General features: G+C 41.0%; 1 protein-coding gene across 3 annotated transcripts in view; it reads left to right on the top strand.

Annotated features, from left to right (window-relative positions):
* The window catches only part of LOC137206822 (general transcription factor II-I repeat domain-containing protein 2), a 53756-nt gene extending 33210 nt beyond the window's left edge, over positions 1–20546 (top strand). For 2 of the 3 annotated variants that reach the window (XM_067705951.1, XM_067705949.1), the window contains 7 exons: positions 9094–9150; positions 11903–11965; positions 13212–13289; positions 14216–14299; positions 16083–16266; positions 16599–16627; positions 18731–20546. In XM_067705951.1, the coding sequence (XP_067562052.1) occupies positions 9094–9150; positions 11903–11965; positions 13212–13289; positions 14216–14299; positions 16083–16266; positions 16599–16627; positions 18731–20334 (2099 nt within the window). In that variant the 3' untranslated portion in view covers positions 20335–20546. The remainder of the gene's footprint in view (positions 1–9093; positions 9151–11902; positions 11966–13211; positions 13290–14215; positions 14300–16082; positions 16267–16598; positions 16628–18730) is intronic. The other variant, XM_067705950.1, reaches the window with a different exon arrangement.
* Positions 20547–21540: the final 994 nt, after the last annotated feature.

The raw sequence follows: 21540 nt of genomic DNA, 5'->3' as shown, positions 1-21540 counted from the left end.
GAAATTCAAGTGCCTTTTCTTTTTTTTTTTTTTTAATTAATTAATTTATTTATTTTTGGCTGCGTTGGGTCTTTGTTGCTGTGCGCGGGCTTTCTCTAGTTGCAGCGAGTGGGGGCTACTCTTCATTGCCGTGCGTGGGCTTCTCATTTCAGTGGCTTCTCTTGTTGTGAAGCACGAGCTCTAGGCACACACACTTCAGTAGTGGTAGCACGCAGGCTCAGTAGTTGTGGCTCACGGGCTCTAGAGCACAGGCTCAGTAGTTGTGGCACATGGGCTTAGTTGCTCCGCGGCATGTGGGATCTTCCCGGACCAGGGCTCAAACCCATGTTCCCTGCATTGGAGGTGGATTCATAACCACTGAGCCACCAGGAAAGTCCATCAAGTGCCTTTTCTTAATAGTTGTTTCATTGACAGCATACAAGTTCAACAGGGAGAAGACAGTTGTTACCAAATACACAAACTTTCCAAACATGGCACAGGTGGGTGCTGTGTGCAGTTAGGTGGCTTGGTTCTCTACCCAAAGACCAAAATCCCGCTGGACCCCAGCGTGATGTCAGTTTGACGATATGGTACCATCATGTCGCTGTGACTGCCGTACGGTGTTCAGAGTCTTTCTCCATCTTCCAGCTCCACTGGGAATGGAGACAGAGTGCAGGACGATTTGCAGTCACATCCTCAAAGATTATCGGATCAGAAATGTTTCCTACAAAATCTTAACTTTGAAAAATTTTCTGCAGCATTACGTAGCTCTGAAACTTTTGCTAAAAAAATTGTTTCAAAATATCTAAAGGCAGAGACCAGTGGAAGTTCTGTGGTAATTGCTCTGTCCTGGGCCAACCCCACCCCACCGTCGTCTGCCCCCGCCTGGCCTGTCCCTTGTGACCAGTCTCCTTCCCTCTGAGCAGAGGATCTCTTTTCAATCCATCCCACACACCCCACCCCAATCACTTGTTCTCTGAAAACTGGGATCTGTCCACCTCTCTCCCCCACTCACACTGTCTGTGACTCCTTACCACCCGTAAAGTCCCAGTTTCCTTCCACGTTCCTACTGCTCTTTCTGGTCTCCCCTCCTATTTCATCTGCCTCCATCACCCTCCCTGGGCTCTTCAGACACACAGCTCGGTCTGTGATTCCTTGAACGTGCCCTGAATCCGCCTTCCACGGGGCTTTTATATAAGCTGATCCCTCCCTGTGACTCCCTTCCCACCCTGCAGACCGCTGAGGAGTTCCCCTGCTTCTTTCTGGGCACAGTCAGAATCTCAACTCCTGCAGGGAGCTTCCAGCGTTTAGTGTGACCTGCTGTGTTCTATCTATGCTTTTGCCAGGACTCCCTCAGCTAGTGGCAGGAAACACAGCATCTTACTCCTGCCCTGGAGCCCCAAGCCTGGGCTTTCTACATACTGACCACTCGAATGTGCTTGCTGAGTTGAATGTGACCCTTATGAAGAATCAGTGTAACATTTGTTTCTAAATTACTGTTGTTTTGAACAAACTACTTTTCATTAAATTACGTCTTGGCTCCCAAGAATATATTTTTGAACTTAAATGACCTTGGTATTGATCAAATCGTGTACAGTCAGGGATAGGATACTTACAGATTCTGCTCCAAAAGGCATCAGTGGAATGAACAAGTTAGATGTACCTGCAATTGATCTATTTTAATTTTTCAGAAAGAAGTACATTATTTGAAGAAAAACATTTACGTTAAATGTGTGAATCTATAATCTTTCTCCTGCTTGGCTTGGAAATGACAGAACTCTTCAAGAGATCTTTGTAGAACAGCTTCCTTCTTGATGCCAAAAAGTTCCAAACTGCCTAACATCATGGACTCTATTCCATAGCACTGAATGTTTTTGTAACCATTTAGGTTAAATACTCACATGCTGAAGTATTGATGTCTATATCCTTTAAGTAAGGGAGATATTTTTAAATCCAAAAAGACAATCAGTGTGACTTGCTCAGAAGGGCGATTGGCCCCCAGGGAGCCCCAGTGAACACGGCCCCACCAGTGCTCGGAAGCTACCCCCACCAGGACCTCACGATCCATCCGCAACACAGATCTCTCGGAAGACCTCCGACACACATTTACACGTGCACACATAACATCTTGGCCCACGGAAATCCCATAGGTCTTCTACATGTGCAGGGACCCCATCTCCAGGGTCCCCAGAAATGAAGAATGCACAGCACAAGCTGTGCTGAGACATAGTGCACCCAGGCTTCCTTGATGCTGATGGATGTCAGAGCATCAGTACCATTCTGTTTTCTTCCTGGCTGACACTGCATGATATGGGAGAGAAGCCTTCCAGGCCCAAGGGAACATGGATACAAAAGCCCAAGATCAAGGAATTAACAGTCTTTCTCGAATCACACCACTCCGACACTGACTCTTCTGCTTCCCTTTTTCACATTTAAATACCCCGTACATCGATTACATGGAGCCCAGCTGGATAATGCAAAATAATCTTTTCTGAAGGTTAGCAATGAGCACACTTAATCCCATCTGCAACCTAATTGCCCCTTGCCATGTAACATCATCTGTTCACAGGTTTTTGGATATCTTTGTGGGGGGCAATCAGCCTATCGCAAACAAATCGAGTAACCTAGATGAAATGGACAAACTACTGAAACTGACTAAGGATAAAACACAAAATTTGAATAGTCATATAACAAGAATTTGAATTAGTAATTCAAAAACTTCCTACAAACAAAAGCACAGGACCAGGTGCCTTCACTGGTGAATTCTACCAAGTGTTTAAAGTCCTTCACGGGACTTCCCTGGTGTCGCAGTGGTTAAGATTCTGCCTGCCAAGGCAGGGGACATGGGTTCGATCCCTGGTCTGGGAAAATCCCACACACCGCGGAGTAAATAAGCCTGTGCACCACAACCACTGAAGCCTGCATGCCTAGAGCCCGTGCTCTGCAACAAGAGAAGCCACCCCAATGAGAAGCCCGGGCACCGCAACGAAGAGTAGACCCTGCTCACCACAACTAGAGAAAGCCCTCACGCAGCAATGAAGACCCAACGCAGCCAAAAATAAAATAAATAAATTTTAAAAAATAACAAATAAAAAAATAATAAAGTCCCTCACAAACTCTTACAAAAGATAGAGGAGGGAACACTTCTAAACTCATTCTGTTAGGCCAGTATCATCCTGATACCAAAACCAGACAAAAACAACACAAGAAAACTACAGAAAAATATCGCTTATTCATAGACGTACAAACTTTTTCAATAAAATGCTAGCAAATGAATCCAGGAACATATAAAAAGGATTATACATCATGACTGTTGGGCTGCACCCCACAGGCCTGCAAGCCTTGTAGTTGCCCAGCCTCGAGACCAAAGAAAGCCCAGCGACGGAGACATCAGTGGCTTATTGGACAGGGGGAATCTTACACATCTGAAGCAAAGTCCTGGAGCAACACCCCACCGTGCGGCAAACAGTAGGCAGCACGTAACCGCAACCTTTACTGCTTGGAGGAGAAGGAGGCTACCATTTATAGAGGGAATCGACATCAGGTTGGCTCATCAGTTACCAGGAACACAGCGCTGGGGCAGGGGGCAAGCATGTACCAGTTACTAACTAAGCCCTATAATTAGGAGAACTGGGTAGTCATGTGAGTGAAGCAGGGACTTGTCGAGCTGGGCATGTACAGAGAACAGAAGAACAGCCATCTTGAATGGCCTGACCATACAATGATCAAGTGGGATTGATCCTAGGAAGGAAAGATTAGTTCAACATATGAAAATCTATCAGTGGAATAACAACATCATGAATAAAGGACAAGACCCACATGATTATGCCCATAGATGTAGGAAAAAGGCATTTGACAAAATCTAATACCCTTTCGTGATTAAAAAAAAGAAAAAAAAAACACTCAAATTAGGAATCCAAGGGAACTTTCTCAACATAATTAAAAGCATCTACAGAAAACCTACATAGCTCATGTCATACTTAATAAGACGGAAGGCTTTCCCCCTAAGACCAGGAACAAGACACTTGCCACTTCTTTTCAACATTGTACTGGAGGTCCTAGGCAGGGCAATTAGGTAAGATAAAAAAGGCATCCGGATTGGAAAGGAAGATGTAAAACTATTTGTTTGCAGATGACATGATCTTGTATATAGAAAATCCCAAGGAATACACACACAAATTAGAGCTAATAAATAAGTTTAGCAAGGTTGCAGGATACAAGGTCAATATACAAAAATCAATTGTATATCCATATGTTAGCAATGAACAATCAAAAACTGAAATTTTAAAGAAGTCCATTTACCACAACATCAAAAAGAATGCAATACTTAGGAATAAATTTAACCAAAGAAGTGTAAGACTTGGACACTGAAAACTACACAACAGGGACTTCCCTCGTGGTCCAGTGGCTAAGACTCCATGCTCCCAATCCAGGGGGCCCGGGTTCGATCCCTGGTCAGGGAACTAGATCCCACATGCTGCAACTAAGAGTTCGCGTGCCACAACTAAAGATCCCGCATGCCGCAACGAAGACCCAGCGCAGCCAAATAAATAAATAAATATTTTTTAAAAAGTGGCTGCACTATTTTATAAAACAAACAAAAACAAAAAACTACAAAACAGTGTTGAAAGAAATTAAGGAACTAAATAAATGTAAAGACATCCTGTGTTCATGGATTGGAAAACTTTCCTACGATATATATGGAAATGCAAGGGACCCTGAAGAGCCAAAACAATCTTGAAAAAGAACGAAGTTGGAAGATGTGTACTTCCTGATTTCAAAACCTACTACAAAGCTGTCATTATCAGTATTCCATGGTACTGGCATGAGGATAGACATATGAATCAATGGAATAGAATGGAGAGTACAGAAATAAACCAATATTTTTATATTCAGTTGATTTTCAACAAGGGTTCCCAAGACTAGTCAATGGGGAAAGAATAGTCTTTTCAAAAAATGGTGCTGGAAGAACTGGATGTCCACCTGCAAAAAGATCAATTTGGACCTCTGCCTCACACAATATTAAAAAAGATGAACTCGGGACTTCCCTGGTGGCGCAGTGGTTGGGAATCCACCTGCCAGTGCAGGGGACATGGGTTCGAGCCCTGGTCCAGGAAGATCCCACGTGCTGTGGAGCAACTAAGCCCGTGTGCCAAAACTACTGAGCCGGTGCTCTAGAGCCCACAAGCGACAACTACTGAAGCCCAGGTGCCACAACTACTGAGGTACATGCGCCTAGAGCCTGTGCTCTGCAACAAGAGAGGCCACTGCAATGAGAAGCACACACACTGCAACAAAGGGTAGCCCCCGCTCGCCGCAACTAGAGAAAGCCTGCATGCAGCAACGAGGACCCAATGCAGCCAAAAATAATGAATAAATTTTTTTAAAAACTCAAAATGGATCAAAGACCTAAGTATAAGAGCTAAAACTACAGTGCTCTTAGGAGAAACACAGACGTATATCTTTGTGACCTTGGATTAGACAATGGTCTCTTAGATATAAAATCTAAAGCACGAGCAGCCGAAGAAGAAAAAAGACAAACTGAACTTCGGCAAAATTAAAAACTCTTGTGCTTCAAGGAATATTATCCAAAAAGTGAAAAGACCACAAACAGAATGAGAGAAAACATGTGCAAATTATATATCTGATAAAGACCTAGCATCCAGAATATATAAGAACTCTTTCAACACAATAATAAAAATACAAACTACCCAATTTAAAAATGGGTGGGGCTTCCCTGGTGGCGCAGTGGTTGAGAGTCCGCCTGCCGATGCAGGGGACACGGGTTCGTGCCCCGGTCCGGGAAGATCCCACATGCCGTGCAGTGGCTGGGCCCATGAGCCATGGCCGCTGAGCCTGCGTGTCCGGAGCCTGTGCTCCACAACGGGAGAGGCCACAGCAGTGAGAGGCCCGCGTACCTCAAAAAAAAAATAAAATAAAAAATAAATAATAAAAAAAAAGCAGACAGTAGCAAGTGCTGGTGAAGATGCGGAGAAATTAGAATCCTCGTACATTGCTGCTGGGAATGTAAAATGGTACCGCTCCTTTTCAAAATAGTTTGGCAGTTCCTCAAAATGCTAAATGAGGAACATATGATCCAGCAGTTCCACTCTTAGATACATATCCAATTCTACATTTTCCCAAGAGAAAATGTATGTCCACAGAAAAACGTATACATTATTCTTAATAACCAAAAGGTGGACACAACCCAAGTATCCATAAGCTGATGAATGGAGAAACAAAATGTGATCGATCCATACAACGGAATATTATTCAGCCATTAAAAATAATGAAGTGCCGATACACACTGTAACATGAATGAACCTTGAACACACAATGCTGAGTGAAAGAAGCCAGACACGAAAAGGTACATATTGTATGATTCCATTTATATGAAATGTCCAGAACAGGCAAATCTGTAGAGACAGAAAGTCCATTAGTGGTTACAGAGTCTGAAGAGAGCAGGGAGTGAGGAGTGACCCCCAGTGGGCACAGGGATTCTTTTGGGGGTGATGGAAATGTTCTAGAAATAGTGATGATGGTTGTACTACCTTGTGAATATATGGAAAACCACTGAACTGTACACTTTAAAAGGATGAATTTTATGGTATGTGAATTATATCTCAGTTTTTAGAAAGCAAATTCAATGTAAGATTAACCTGTATAAAATAAAATTTGTGATTAATTTTGACTTTTGACTTGAAAGCACTGATTATCAGATCATTTTGAACACATTTGATACCCATTCAGTACATAGGATTTTTGTTGTCAAAACTCTAGACCAGGAATATTTTTGCTATAACTGTGAATAAATTTACCTGAGAGCCCTTGTCCTCTTGGTAAATTGATACTGGTCATCTTAGCACTCATTTCCTTTTTAAAAAATTATTATTGTGGAAATTCCCTGGCAGTCCAGTGGTTGGGACTCAGTGCTCTCACTGGCGAGGCCCCGCATTCGATCCCTGGTCAGGGAATGAAGATCCCGCAATCCATACTGTGCAGCCAAAAAAAAAAAAAAAAAAAAAAAATTATTATTGTGGTAGAATATACGTAACATAAAATTTGCAGTTTTAACCATTTTTAAATGCACAGGTCAGTGACATTAAGTACATTCACAGTGTTGTGTGACCATTACTACCATCCATCTCCAGAACTTCTTCATCATCACAAACAGAAACTGTCCCCACTAAGCACTGACTCCCCATTCCCTTCCTCTCAGTCCCTGGCAACCCCCATTCTACTTTCTGTCTCTATGAATTTGCCTATTCTTGGCGCCTCATATAACTGGAATCAGACAGTATTTATCCTTTTGTGACTGGATTATTTCACTAGGTGTAATGTCTTCGAGTTTCTTCCATGTTGTAGCAGGTGTCAGAATTTCATTGCCATTCACTTATTTGTAATTTTGCCTTTTTTCTTTATGGAATGGCTATGAATCCATATCTCTAACCCAAATTTGATGATGAAATTTGTGCTCCAAAGCAGGTCCTTCAAAAAATTCCTCATTTGAAGTATTTCAAAGGTCTGTTCCTCCACGCCCACTTTCCAGAGCATGTCAGTATTTTAAGTTAATCTACACTGAATTTACTGTGTGTGATATTTAGTTCTGGGTTGTTTTGTTTTTTTTTTTTTACTTTTTGGAATGGAAGAGGAGGAAAAGAATGTAATCTTGATCTTGCTTAGGCTTGAGCCTAACACGAGGCAATTTGTTTTTGTTTTTTTAAATTACTTACCTCAACTTCTGTTTGGTAAAGGCACGTAATGAGATTCAACATGGGTGCGTGACTTGCTTTTATATGTAAGTGATTTGATCTTTGTCACATTCGTGACTGTGTGTTACACAGCCTGACCAGTTTGATGATGCAACGTTGAAGTTACATGGTTTTCTAGAAATGAACCAAAGATGGCCTCTGTATATTGGCCCCTAGGTGGTTTATTTTTTCACAGCAGGATGAGACCTGTCAACTCAAAATCCTGCCAGCCCCCAATTCCAGGTGTCTGTATATGTGATATGCTGAGAAGGACACATCGCCATCTAGGCAGTGTTCTGGCTGAGAATGCAAGACCTGAGTCTTAACCATGAGGAAACATCAGACAAACTCAGAATGAGGAATGGAATGCCATAAAAAACGAAGACAGACTATGGAACCATTCAAGGTTAAAGGAGACGTGGCAGCTAAAAACAAGACCTGACCCCCCAAACCGGATCCCCTACTGAAAGGGAAAGGCTATAATGAACATTTGGGCAACTGACAAAGTTGGAATACGAACGGTAGAATAAATAAAATTGTCTCACATGTTAAATTCTGTGAGTTTATACTGTGATCATATAAGCGAATATCCCTATTCTAAGGAAATAGTCACGGAAGTGTTCAGAGATAAAGGTCCATAATGTATGTACCTTTCCCTCAAATGCTTCAGGAAAAAAAAAATGTGTGTATATACATCTATCTCTCTATATAGATTGGGGGTGGGAGGAGGGAGAGACAAAGATTACCAACAGGGTAAATTGTTAACATCATGTTATCTGAGTAAAGGGTAGATGGATCTTCTTTGTACTATTTTATTTTTGCAACTTTTCTGTGTTTAAAACTATTTCCAAATATAAAGGTTTTTTTTAAGAGAAGACATTTATGAGACAATTGAGGAAATTTGAACAATGCCTAGCTATGAGATGATGATAAAGAATAATTGTTCATTTGGAGGGGTCATCGCAATATCACGGTAATGTTAAAGGAAGAGACTTTACTTATGTACCTGCCTGTAGTTATGCAATATTTGCACACTGAATTCTGGGATTTACTTTAAACTACCAGTGCTGGGTGGGGTGGGCACGGATAAAACGGGATGACGTGAGTTGATGACTGTTGGCGCTGAGGGACGGGCACATGGCTTCATGATGCCATCTCTCTGCTTTTCTGTGTTTGAAATTTTTCCAAAGCACAGATAAAAACAAAGGAAAAAACGTAAAGAAAGGATCGTTTGTGTGAATTTGATATTAGGGAGTCGAAGTATTGCATGTATATTCCTGTGGGGGTCTTGAATTATTTGCATTGTTCTTAAATGATTTCTTTTTTAAAATTTGTATTTCTGCCTTGTTTGCTTTCCTTTCAGAGAGCCATCATTCTTCTGCCAGCACTGAAGTAATAGAAATGGAATTACCAGTGGAAGGTTAGAAAAATAAGGCATTTTCTCTTTCTCTCTCTCTCTTTTTTTTTTTTTAGTTTACAGTATTTTGAAGAAAATATACCCTTTTTTTTTTTTTTTTGCGGTACGCGGGCCTCTCCCTGTTGTGGCGTCTCCCATTGCGGAGCACAGGCTCCGGATGTGCAGGCTCAGCGGCCATGGCTCACGGGCCCAGCCGCTCCGCGGCATGTGGGATCTTCCCAGACCGGGGCACGAACCCGTGTCCCCTGCATCGGCAGGCGGACTCTCAACCACTGCACCACCAGGGAAGCCTAGAATATACTCTTTTAAACACACATTTGGAAATACAGAAGACAACATGCCTTCTTAGAGAACTGGCCGAGTCCTCATCCTAAGATGTCATATTAAGAACTCTGTCACTCTCTTACTCTTTTGATTTGTAAATGATTCTACTTTAAGTGCCTGGATATAGAGGTTAAGTGGTAAGAAAACTTTGCACTGATGCCCTTTGTTACTTTATTTCATTTTGTCTTCTTGATGGGCTTGCCAAAATCTTTTGAGCAAAGTTGAATAGAATTTTAGGAAATTCTTGAATTAGAGGTAGAACTTGATATATACTTCCCTCCATTCGTATATAAACCCTGAGCATCATATTTAAGGCCTAAACTCTTAAAGTGGTTTATGTAAGATAAAATTAATAAAGGAGATTTCCTCTGCAAACATAGAAGTATGAATGCCTTTGTCAGTTTACAGGCAAATTGATCTTGTTTTTAGGGATTGTACATCTGTCTCAGTACCAAAATGATTTGAGTTTTTCTTTTACATCAAAAACTTTCTCCAAGGAGCCGAGTTGCAGTCATTTTCGATAGCTTTCCTGATTTAGGGAGTCTGGGGTTTTTTGTTGTAGAGGATGGTTCTTCTAGTCTCTGACCTAGAAGAATTTTGGTAGATTTTGCCAGAGAACATACTATGATCGAGTCCAGTCTTAGAATTGTTCATTCACTCATAAAATTAAATTCAAATTCATTTTGAACTTCATTGCTTTAGAACCAAGAAGACAAGCGGACTCTGTCATTATTTAACTCCTGTTTATTTTTCTAAATTACGTCTTTTCATTGTGGTTAAAAAAAAACACATAACATACAATTTACCATCTTAACCACTGTGAAGTGTGCAGTTTGGTAGTGCTGAGTATATTTACATTGTTGGGAAGAAGATCTCCAGAACTTTTCATCTTGCAAATCTATCCGTATTAAACAACAACTCCCCCATTTTCCCTTCTGGCAACCCCTATTCTACTTTCTGTCTCTATGAATTTGACTACTTTGGTATCTCATATAAGTGGAATCATACGGTATTTGTCTTTTTGTGACTAGCTTATTTCACTGAGCATAATGTTCTCAGGATTCATCCATGTTGTAGCGTGTGTCAGGATTCTTCCATTAATTTTTTGTTTCTTTTCTTTAACTCAATCTCTGACCTTCTCTGGATGTGAAGGAGGACAATTATTTTGAATTGAGTTTAAATCTGTTCCTCCCTTATGTTATTTTACTCTCCTTTGTAAAAGCCTGTTAAGGTATTGTTTGGTCATTTTTTAAATGGATGGATAGTACAATATTTGGAAAGAAGAAGACCTGTGTAGGGGTCAGTTGTAGAACGGGTGCTGAATTAGAATCAGAAAGTTTTCGTGGGATGTTGGCCCTCGAAATAGTTCATATCTAAACAGATTTTTTTATTATCACGATATTGTGGGAAGCCCATTTACAATAGAGCTGAATTTGTTTGATTTTTAAAATCTTTTTATTTTATGTCAGTCCTTTTATTTTTTTTATTATTTATTTATTTATCTGGGGCAGGATGGGGCCACACTGCACAGCCTGTGGGATCTCAGTTCCCCAACCAGAGATTATACCCTAGGCCACGGCAGTGAGAGCCCAGAATTCTAACCACGAGGCCACCAGGGAACTCCCTAAAACCTTTTTATTTTAAAATAATTATAGATTCACAAGAAGCTGCAAGAATAGTACAGAGCAGTCCAATGTACCTTCACCTGTTTTTCCCTAAAGGTTACATCCTACGTAACGATGGTACAATATCAAAACAGTTTGCATTCTAGTCTTTTGCTAACAATTAATGTAAGATTTGACAAATCTTTCTAAAATGAGCTAGAGTTAGGCGAGGTAAGCTAGCCAGGCTTTTGTCTATATGTAGACCTTAATGTATATGTCATAATTCTTATCCACCAGAAAACTCAATTAGGTACTTTAGGTGCCGCATATAAGTGAAATCATATGATATTTGCTTTTTTGTGATTGGTGTATTTCACTGAGCATGTATATGTCGTGTACATTACATGCGTCCATGTAATAATAGACCACGAATCACCTGGGGGCTGCTGGCAGGATAAGAAAGGAGCAAATGGCTTTTTTTGAATCCTAGTAATTCCCGATGACAACCACAAAACACTAGGACCACACGTATTCCATTAGCTCAAATAGAAGGATAGTCTGTGTCCATTACTGTGAGTAACTTCATATTATTTGATAATATCTGAAAGTTTCTTATCTCCTCTTATCCCTTATAAGATTATCCTTTATTACCCTATTCTCCTTTTTAAAATTAAAATTACCTTTATGTTTATACCTCTATGTTTAGTAAATATAAAATGTACTTAAAATGCCAGGATAAGCGACTTTTTGGGTATAGGAGCAGTAAAATGTTGGAACATGAGAATACATAAACAATGAATGTCATTTTAGAAATCTTTTTTTTCAAGATTCTACTCAGCTTGCCCCTTCAGAAATGAGTGAGGACCCTGAAGCTGAGGTGAAAATTGAAGGTTGGTTGCCAAAAACCTCGCCACATTCACACGGCTAAGTACGGTTTTCATTTTTTCTGAAAGGGAAAAGATTGAACTCAATGTGTGTGTACCTATGACCAGAGCAGCCCATGTTCCCATCAGGTACCCAGGGCTCTAGGCTTGTCAGACAACAGAATTAGGCTGTGCAAATTAGCCCTGGCCAGAGTAGGGTCAAACTGTGCTTGGTCCAATGAGGAAAGAATGAAGCCAGAAGGAGGGGAATGAAGTGGGGAGGGGGAAACTGAAAGGGAGAGGGGAGAGGGGGAGGATGAAGGGGGAGGGGGAAATGAAGGGGACAGGGAGGGAAGAATGAAGGCAGGGAGAATGAAGGGGGGAGAGGGGAAGAACGATGGTGTGTCTCCTTGTGTCCCTTTGAGGTCTTGCTCTTCAGATGCAGAATCTCAAACACCCAAATGGTTGATCTTTCACAGAACACAGGGATTGAACTTCGAGTCCCTCGGAAAGGACTAGACAGGCTCATTTACATTCGCCATTTAAGGGAGCATCGTGTGTATATTTGACCAGAAATCATGATAACGTCAACTGTTCTTTTACTATTTAACCCCATCTGAGCCTTTCCCTGACTGTCTGTTACCTCATTTCTCATAGGACATCTGCTTCCTAAGTGTCCTCTTGGACACATTCGTATGTCTTCTTTCCTACCCCCCACCTGTAAGCCGAGAATAACAACAAAGGAAACATTTTTTTCTTTTTTCTTTCGGCTGAGTGGCATGCAGGATCTTAGTTCCCTGACTAGGGATCCAACCCATGCCCCCTGCACTGGGAGCTTAAAGTCTTAACCACTGGACTGCCAGGGAAGTCCCAGGAAATATATTTTTAAACACCCTTCTTTTTAAATCAAATTAGACTGAAGTATCAGGGGCTATGAACTAAATAAAAGCCATGGTGCCCTTTCTCCTTTGACATCGACATTAAACTACAGAGACTCAAACGTCAGTTATTGCCAAGCCAGCTAAGTGTTCTCTGGAGTTTTAAAAATTTAGCCTGGCCTTCTTTTTTCTTGGCCGAGCCTCCTGGCATGCACAATCTTAATTCCCCGACCAGGGATTGAACCCAGGCCCTGGCAGTGAGAGCGCCGGGTCCTAGTCACTGGACCACCAGGGAACTCCCTAGTCTGGCCTTCTGATCAAAGTGGCAATTTGATAGTTTTAGAGGAGAAGTAGCCTAATGTTCTATAAGTTCTAAATTTCAATTTCTGTTTAAGGAAACACCAATTCATCCAATATTACAAATTCTGCAGCCGGTGTTGAAGATCTTAACATCGTTCAGGTGACGATTCCAGGTATGGAATTCTATCTGACTTTATCATAATTTAGATTATGTTTTTCATTTTGTTATATTTTAACCACTTTGTGACATGGGTTAGTCTCTTGGAGCTATTTTTTTTCTAAGTTCACCCTGTCAACTAAGGAAAGACAATTCAGGAATATAAAATATGCTTCCAATTGCCGCACACTGAATATCTTGCTATATTGTGCATTGTTTATCAGATATATTGCTTCTCACAGCCCTGCCCTGGTGCATTACCTGGAAAATACCCCTTAGGGCAGCCAACTCCAAGCACTGGCTACCATTGGATTGGAACTGGCCACAGAGGTGAAATGTATTTGCTGCCCATCAATTTATCTTCTTTTCTGAATAGGTGTATATAAAACATATCTGGAGAGATACAAAAGAATCTAATAGCATAGATTCCTCCAAAGAAGGAAACTTGAGAGCTAAGATAGGGATGGAAGGGAGACATTTCATGATGTACTGTTTTATATCACCTGAATTTTGAACTACATAATCACTTTTCGTTATTCAAAATTAAATAGAATAAAAATTTCAAGTATTAAAAAAATTTCCCCCCTAATCCTAGTACATACATCTTATTCATTTGACTTGCTGTATTGCACTGGCTAGGATCTCTATTATAATGTTGAAGAGTAGGGGTGAAAGTGGACATCCTTATCTTGCATGATATTGAAAATGTTCTCTAAGGTAGTATGTCTTATATTTACATAGTCATAATTTGGAAAATTCTCTGTCATCTATAATGCCTTAAATTTACAAATTTCCAAAATGCTTAATTATTGCTAAAAGTAAACTGAATGATAAGCCAGGTAAAGTGCTTTCACATGTGCTAACAGGTGTTTCCTCCAACAGATTTTCAGGGGAGCAAATAAATGAATAAACCTGGTTTGCTTGTTTTTTTAATTTTTTTAGATAATGAGAAGGAAAGATTATCAAGCATTGAAAAAATAAAACAACTAAGAGAACAAGTCAATGACCTCTTTAGCCGAAAATTTGGTACGTTTTTATATTGTTACATAACCAAATTTTATACATTTGAAATATTTCCTTCTAATTGATTACTTTATCTAAGAAATTTATCTTTCTGTGAAGGAGATGTGATCAAAATTAGTGTGTATTTTTACTGAAGAAGAACTTTTACATGGAAACACTAATTTCATAATAATAATAGCTATCTTTTGGCCAATAGGCACATGAAAAGATGCTCAACATTGCTAATTATTAGAGAAATGCAAATCAAAACCACAGTGAGGTACCACCTCACACCAGTCAGAATGGCCATCATTAAAAAGTCTACAAATAATAAATGCTGGAGAGGGTGTGGAGAAAAGGGAACCTTCCTACAGTGTTGGCGGGAATATAAGTTGGTGCAGCCACTATGGAGGACAGTATGGGGGTTCCTTAGAAAACTACAAATAGAACTACCATATGATCGTGCAATCCCACTCCTGGGCAAATATCCAGACAAAACTATAATTCAAAAAGATACAATGCACCCCTATGTTCATAGCAGCGCTATTCACAATAGCCAAGACATGGAAACAACCTAAATGTCCATTGACAGATGAATGGATAAAGAAGATGTGGCATGCATATATATATATATATATATATATATATATATATATATATATATATATAATGGAATACTACTCAGCCATAAAAAAAGAATGAAATAATGCCATTTGCAGCAATATGGATGCTAGAGATTATCATACTAAGTGAAGTAAGTAAGAAAGAGAAAGACAAATACTATATGATATCACTTATGTGGAATCTAAAATATGACACAAATGAACCTATCTACGAAACAGAAACAGAATTACGGACATAGAGAACAGACTGCTGGTTGCCAAGGGGGAGGGGGTTGGGGGAGTGATGGAGTGGGAGTTTGGAGTTAGCAGATGTAAGCTTTTATATATAGAATGGATAAACAACGTCCTACTGTATAGCATAGAGAATTATATTCAATATCCTATGATAAACCATAATGGAAAAGAATATTAAAAAAAGAATGTAGAGCTTCCCTGGTGGTGCAGTGGTTGAGAGTCTGCCTGCCAATGCAGGGGACACGGGTTCGTGCCCCGGTCCGGGAAGATCCCATATGCCGCGGAGCAGCTAGGCCCGTGAGCCATGGCCACTGAGCCTGCGTGTCCGGAGCCTGTGCTCTGCAACAGGAGAGGCTACAACAGTGAGAGGCCCACGTACCACAAAAAAAAATAAAAATAAAAAAGAATGTATATATATGTATAACTGAATCACTTTGCTGTACAGCAGAAATTAACATGACATTGTAAATCAACTATACTTCAATAAAAAAAATTTTTAAATAGCTATCTTTATCAAATCATTATGTTGTACACCTAAAACTAATACAATGTTATGTCAATTATATCTCAATTAAAAATAAATTTAAAATATTTTTTAAATAATTATAATAGCTATCTTTCACTTACTGACTTTTCACCATAGCTAAGTATTGTTTTTAGTGTTTGACTTGTGATTCATCATTTAATCCTCACAAAACCCTTTTCAGGTAGATACTATGATAATGCCTATTTCATGGGGAGAGAAACAGTCTGCTACACTACCTGTTACCCATTTCAAAATCAATAAAATTATTCATACACCCTAGCATGGCTGGAAAATAAAGTAATGGCTGATCACCAATGTTGTTACTTGATGCGATTAACTTTAAAATCTTGACATTAAAGATAAAGCATGGTTTGGGAAAAGCAAGTGACACACAACTGGTTTTACACTCTTTGTATCATCACAGGTGAAGCAATTGGAGTGGATTTCCCTGTTAAAGTTCCCTACAGGAAGATCACCTTCAACCCTGGCTGTGTGGTCATCGATGGCATGCCCCCGGGGGTGGTATTCAAAGCCCCTGGCTACCTGGAAATCAGCTCCATGAGAAGGATCTTGGATGCCGCAGAATTTATCAAATTCACAGTCATCAGGTACGTGAGAGTCCCCTGCCTGGTCAGGAGAATGAGCTGCTGACCGTAACTTGCTCGAGGTGGAGAAGCTGGGGGGCGCAGGGATTCTAACCCCAGGACGTGGGCTGTGGGCCCCTGCAGTCAAGTGCTATGTCCTGCTGCCCGTCACACTCAGTTCATCGTATTCTGCTTCTGGGAGCTGTGTGTCCTCGCTCCCTTTTCTTGGTGATCGTGGGCAGCCTGTTTTAGTTTAGCCTCGCACTGACACTCACAAAAGTTTGTCAAATAGAACTAAATGGACAAGAGAGGAAGAGTGACCTCTGTTGCACTCACCAATGTCTCTTTCTCTTCAGACCACTTCCCGGCCTTGAACTCAGCAATGGTGAGTATCCTGGGGGAGAGAAGATGGTCCTAGCCCCTGCTGTGCCACGTGCGCTGTCTCAGTGGACACTCACCACCAGAAAGAGCAAAGCATGCCGCTCTTTATGTGCATTTTGTTTTCCTGCTTCTTTTAAAGCCCTCTAATTCTGTGACTCGAGTTCCAGGCACTTTTTTCTCATATAACAATTCGATGGCGCTTGCTGTGTGTGATAACATACCACATTCTTATTCAAGAGTCCTTTATGGGGGCGGCTCGTATCATAATACTGAACTACTATACTACTCTACCTTATTTGGTAAATAGTACCTGCCTGGCCACCCCTGACCTCCCCACAGTTCAGAACCAACAGGGCCTGGCACAGCAGGGCTCCCAGAACCCACTCCAGTTGACTTCTGTTCTGATTGGGCAATGTCCCAGCCACTCTACTTGTTAAATATTTTTAATGTCTCCCCTAAAGTCCTTGCAAGCAAGTCAAAATCCTATTGGATATTAAAGCAGAAGGCGTAACCAACAAGGACCTCCTGTATAGCACAGGGAACTATACTCATCTTGCAATAACCTATAATGGAAAAGAATCTAAAAAAGAATATATATATTTATATATATATGCATATGTATATATAACTGAATCACTTTGCTGTACACCTGAAACTAACACAACATTGTAAATAAGTATATTTCAATAAAATTCTAAAAAAGTAAAGTACCTATAGAAAGAAAAAAAAGCATAACATGTAACAGTGTTCCCAAGAGTCATCTAGGGAACCTCCTCATTTAAATTTGGAAACTAAAGTGTTCTTTTAAAATCCACAATTATTATTCCTAAACTCCTCTGGTTGTTAAATAGCTTTTTACGTTTTTAATAGCTTTATTGTGGCATAAATTTACATACGTAAAATTCACTTGTGCAAACTGTACACAATTCAGTGATTTTTAGTATATTTACAGAGTTGTGCAACTATCACCACAATCTAATATTAGAACATTTCCATCCCCCCACCTGAAAGATTCCTCCTACCCATTTCTGGTCATTTCCCATTCCCACCCCCAGCCCCAGGCAGCCATTAAATTGACTGCTTGTCTCTGCCTACATTTTCTTAAAGTGAATTTTTATACCTATGTTCTTTCAAAGTAAAGCTCACCTGCATCGTGGCCCATTTCTTTACATTGAAAACAAGTAAGTTCTGTGAGGGTCTGTGGCTATCACCGGTGTCTTTTGGGACTCACAGCAGTTAAATCATACGTCTTCTGTGCTCATTCCCTTCTCTGTTATTTCAAACTTCTCTTGAAAATCAAATGAAAAAATATATGTTAAAATGCAGATACACTTTCAAATCATTCTCATTTAAACCAGATGGGCAAGCATAGCCACTTGCTGAACCTCACCAAAGTTGTCTTTCTTTTGGCTTATCTACCTTTTAATTTTATCTATTTATTTATTTATTCATTTATTTATTTATTTATTTATGGCTGCATCGGGTCTGTGTTACTGTGCACGGGCTTTCTCTAGTTGCAGCGAGCGGGGGCTACTCTTTGTTGTGGTGTGGTGGCTTCTCTTGTTGCGGAGCACGGGCTCTAGGTGCGCAGGCTTCAGTAGTTGTGGCACGCGGGCTCAGTAGTTGTGGCTCACGGGCTCTAGAGCGCAGGCTCAGTAGTTGTGGCGCACGGGCTTAGTTGCTCCATGGCATGTGCGATCTTCCTGGACCAGGACTCGAACCCGTGTTCCCTGCATTGGCAGGCGGATTCTTAACCATTGAGCCACCAGGGAAGCCCCTTGCCTCATCTACCTTTTAAAAAAGGGAATTAGTGGCCAACATTGAAAAACCGGGGACTTTTTCATAAAAGTCCATTTCCAGGTTTTCTTTAGCAATCTGAAGATCTGGGCAGGCCAGGGCCATGCTCCCTCTGGCAGTAGTTCGCTTGCCCCGAGTGTCCCCCGTCCTCACCCCACACCTCTGCAGGGCTGGGGTGCTCTCCAGTTAACCACGCCCCACCCCGCCACCTTATCCCTTGCATTTGTCATCATGCTCTTGCTGGTGTTAGACTAACAGTCGATTTAAGAGAAAACTGAACTGTTTCTTGTCTCCATGTTTCTATCAAAAGTGGGAAAAAGAAAGATAGACCAAGAGGGCCGTGTATTTCAAGAAAAGTGGGAGAGAGCATATTTCTTCGTGGAGGTGCAGAATATCCCTACGTGTTTAATATGCAAACAGAGCATGTCTGTGTCCAAAGAATACAACCTGAGACGCCATTATCAAACCAACCACAGCAAGCACTATGACCAGTACACAGAGAAGATGCGCGACGAGAAGCTCCAGGAGCTGAAGAAAGGGCTCAGAAAGTATCTCTTAGGGTCATCAGACATCGTGTGTCCCGAGCAAAAACGAGTGTTTGCAAATGTGAGTCCAAAGGGAAACCCTGCCGTCCAGCCCATAGAAGACGTGGCTGGGAACTTATGGGAGAAATTACGTGAAAAAATCAGATCATTTGTGGCCTATTCTATTGCCATCGATGAGATCACAGATATAAATAACACCACCCAGTTGGCCATATTCATCCGCGGCGTTGATGAGAATTTTGATGTATCGGAAGAACTTTTGGATACGGTGCCCATGACGGGGACAAAATCTGGAAATGAGATCTTTTTGCGTGTTGAGAAAAGTCTTAAAAAGTTTAATATCGACTGGTCGAAATTAGTAAGTGTGGCCTCAACTGGCACTCCTGCAATGGTAGATGCCAACGACGGGCTGGTCACAAAACTCAAGTCCAAGGTGGCGATGGCTTGCAAGGGCTCAGATCTGAAGTCCGTTTGTTGCATTATTCACCCGGAATCGCTCTGTGCTCAAAAGTTAAAGATGGACCACATCATGAGCGTGGTAGTTAATGCCGTGAACTGGATCTGCTCCCGCGGACTGAACCACAGCGAGTTCACGACTTTGCTCTATGAGCTGGACAGCCAATACGGCAGCCTTCTGTACTACACGGAGATTAAGTGGCTCAGCCGCGGGCTGGTGCTGAAGAGGTTCTTTGACTCGTTGGAAGAAATTGACTCCTTCATGTCTTCCAGAGGCAAGCCCCTGCCTCAGCTGAGCTCTCAAGATTGGATCAAAGACTTGGCCTTCCTGGTGGACATGACTATGCATCTGAACACGTTGAATCTCTCTCTCCAAGGGCATTCCCAAATCGTGACACAGATGTATGACTTGATTCGGGCGTTCTTGGCTAAACTGTGCCTCTGGGAGACTCATTTGGCCAGGAATAACCTGGCCCACTTTCCCACCCTGAAGTCGGTTTCCAGAAACGAAAGCGATGGGCTGAACTACATTCCCAAAATTGTGGAGCTAAAGACGGAATTCCAGAAAAGGCTGTCTGATTTCAAAGTCTACGAAAGTGAACTGACCCTGTTCAGCTCCCCTTTCTCCATGAAGATCGAGAGCGTCCAGGAAGCGCTCCAGATGGAGGTAATTGATCTGCAGTGCAACACGGTCCTGAAAACCAAATACGACAAGGTGGGAATACCAGAATTCTATAAATACCTCTGGAGCAGCTATCCCAAGTACAAAACCCACTGTGCCAAGATTCTCTCCATGTTCGGGAGTACCTACATTTGTGAACAGCTCTTTTCCATTATGAAACTGAGTAAAACTGAGTACTGCTCCCAGTTGAAGGACTCCCAGTGGGATTCTGTACTCCACATCGCGACGTGATGAAACACACTCCCGCAGGATCCCGTGGGCTGGAAGCCTAGAATCTTCTAGGCCCGAGGGGTTGCAAGATGAGAAAATGAGTTATTAAATATATCTGGTTTTCTGTTTTTTCCCACTTTGACTCAGAAATGTCATTTGCAGTTATCATACTTGTTTCTATGACATTTTATGTTTCCCCATAGCCCAGTAAAAATCAAGAAAGTTTTATTGTATTTCTAGTAGTTGACTCTTCTTATGCCTGGCCTGTTTCACTCACTCACATACTAGCTTGACCCTTGTGGGCATTGGGGCTGCATCCCAAAGTTTAAATCAGTCCACAGAGAAATGGAGAGACAGATGCATATATGCACTGGGGGTCTATGTGCACACACATCTATCTCCCCGCCATTGGCATGGAATTCCGTGTGACCTCACGTGTTTCCAAGTTGAAGGAGAATCAGTTAGAGACGTGTTCACATACTGTGGTGTCTCTGCCTTAGCTGTCCCTGCCTCCACATGAACCTGGAAAGGTAGGACTTAAAATGGAAAATCCCAAAACAAATAACGTAGGTTTTCAAAGCCTAAGTTGAGGTTTGGGGGCTGTCTTTTTTTTTATATTATCCTTTATTTTGAAATCATTTCAAATGTATAGAAAAGTTGCAGAAATGAAAAGAGCCTGAAGAACACTTAATGCCCTTTTGCCAGATTCCCATATTATTAATATTTTACCCCATTTTATCATTCGTTTGCTTTCTCTCCCCCTCTCTGTCTCCCGTGTGTGTGTATAACATTGCCTGTGTGTATAAATGACTGTATGATTATCTGTAATAATGTATATAAACTTATGTGCATAGTTTCTTTCTGAACCATTTGAGGGAAAGTTGCTTACCTCATTTATCCCTAAATACTTTAGGGAGTATTTTCTAAGAAGAGGGTTTCTATAGCCATGACTTAGTTACCAACTCCAGTAAATTGAACACGGATGCAATACTTTTGTCTGGTTTACCATTCATATTCCAGTTTTGTCAGTTGACCAAATAATGTCCTTTCCTTTATAGAATTTTTCTTCTGGAGGGTTGTCACTTAAAAACATATAGATGCACCTGAAACTAACATGACACTGTAAATTAACTATACTTCAATTGCAAAAAAAAATCACACAAAGTCACAAAAATTTATCAACTCAAAAAAAAGCATATAGATACAGATACAGGTATAGACATAAAC

Source organism: Pseudorca crassidens, chromosome 15 (genome assembly GCF_039906515.1).
Source record: "Pseudorca crassidens isolate mPseCra1 chromosome 15, mPseCra1.hap1, whole genome shotgun sequence".
NCBI lineage: Eukaryota > Metazoa > Chordata > Mammalia > Artiodactyla > Delphinidae > Pseudorca > Pseudorca crassidens.
This window is presented reverse-complemented; position numbering and strand designations above follow the sequence as displayed.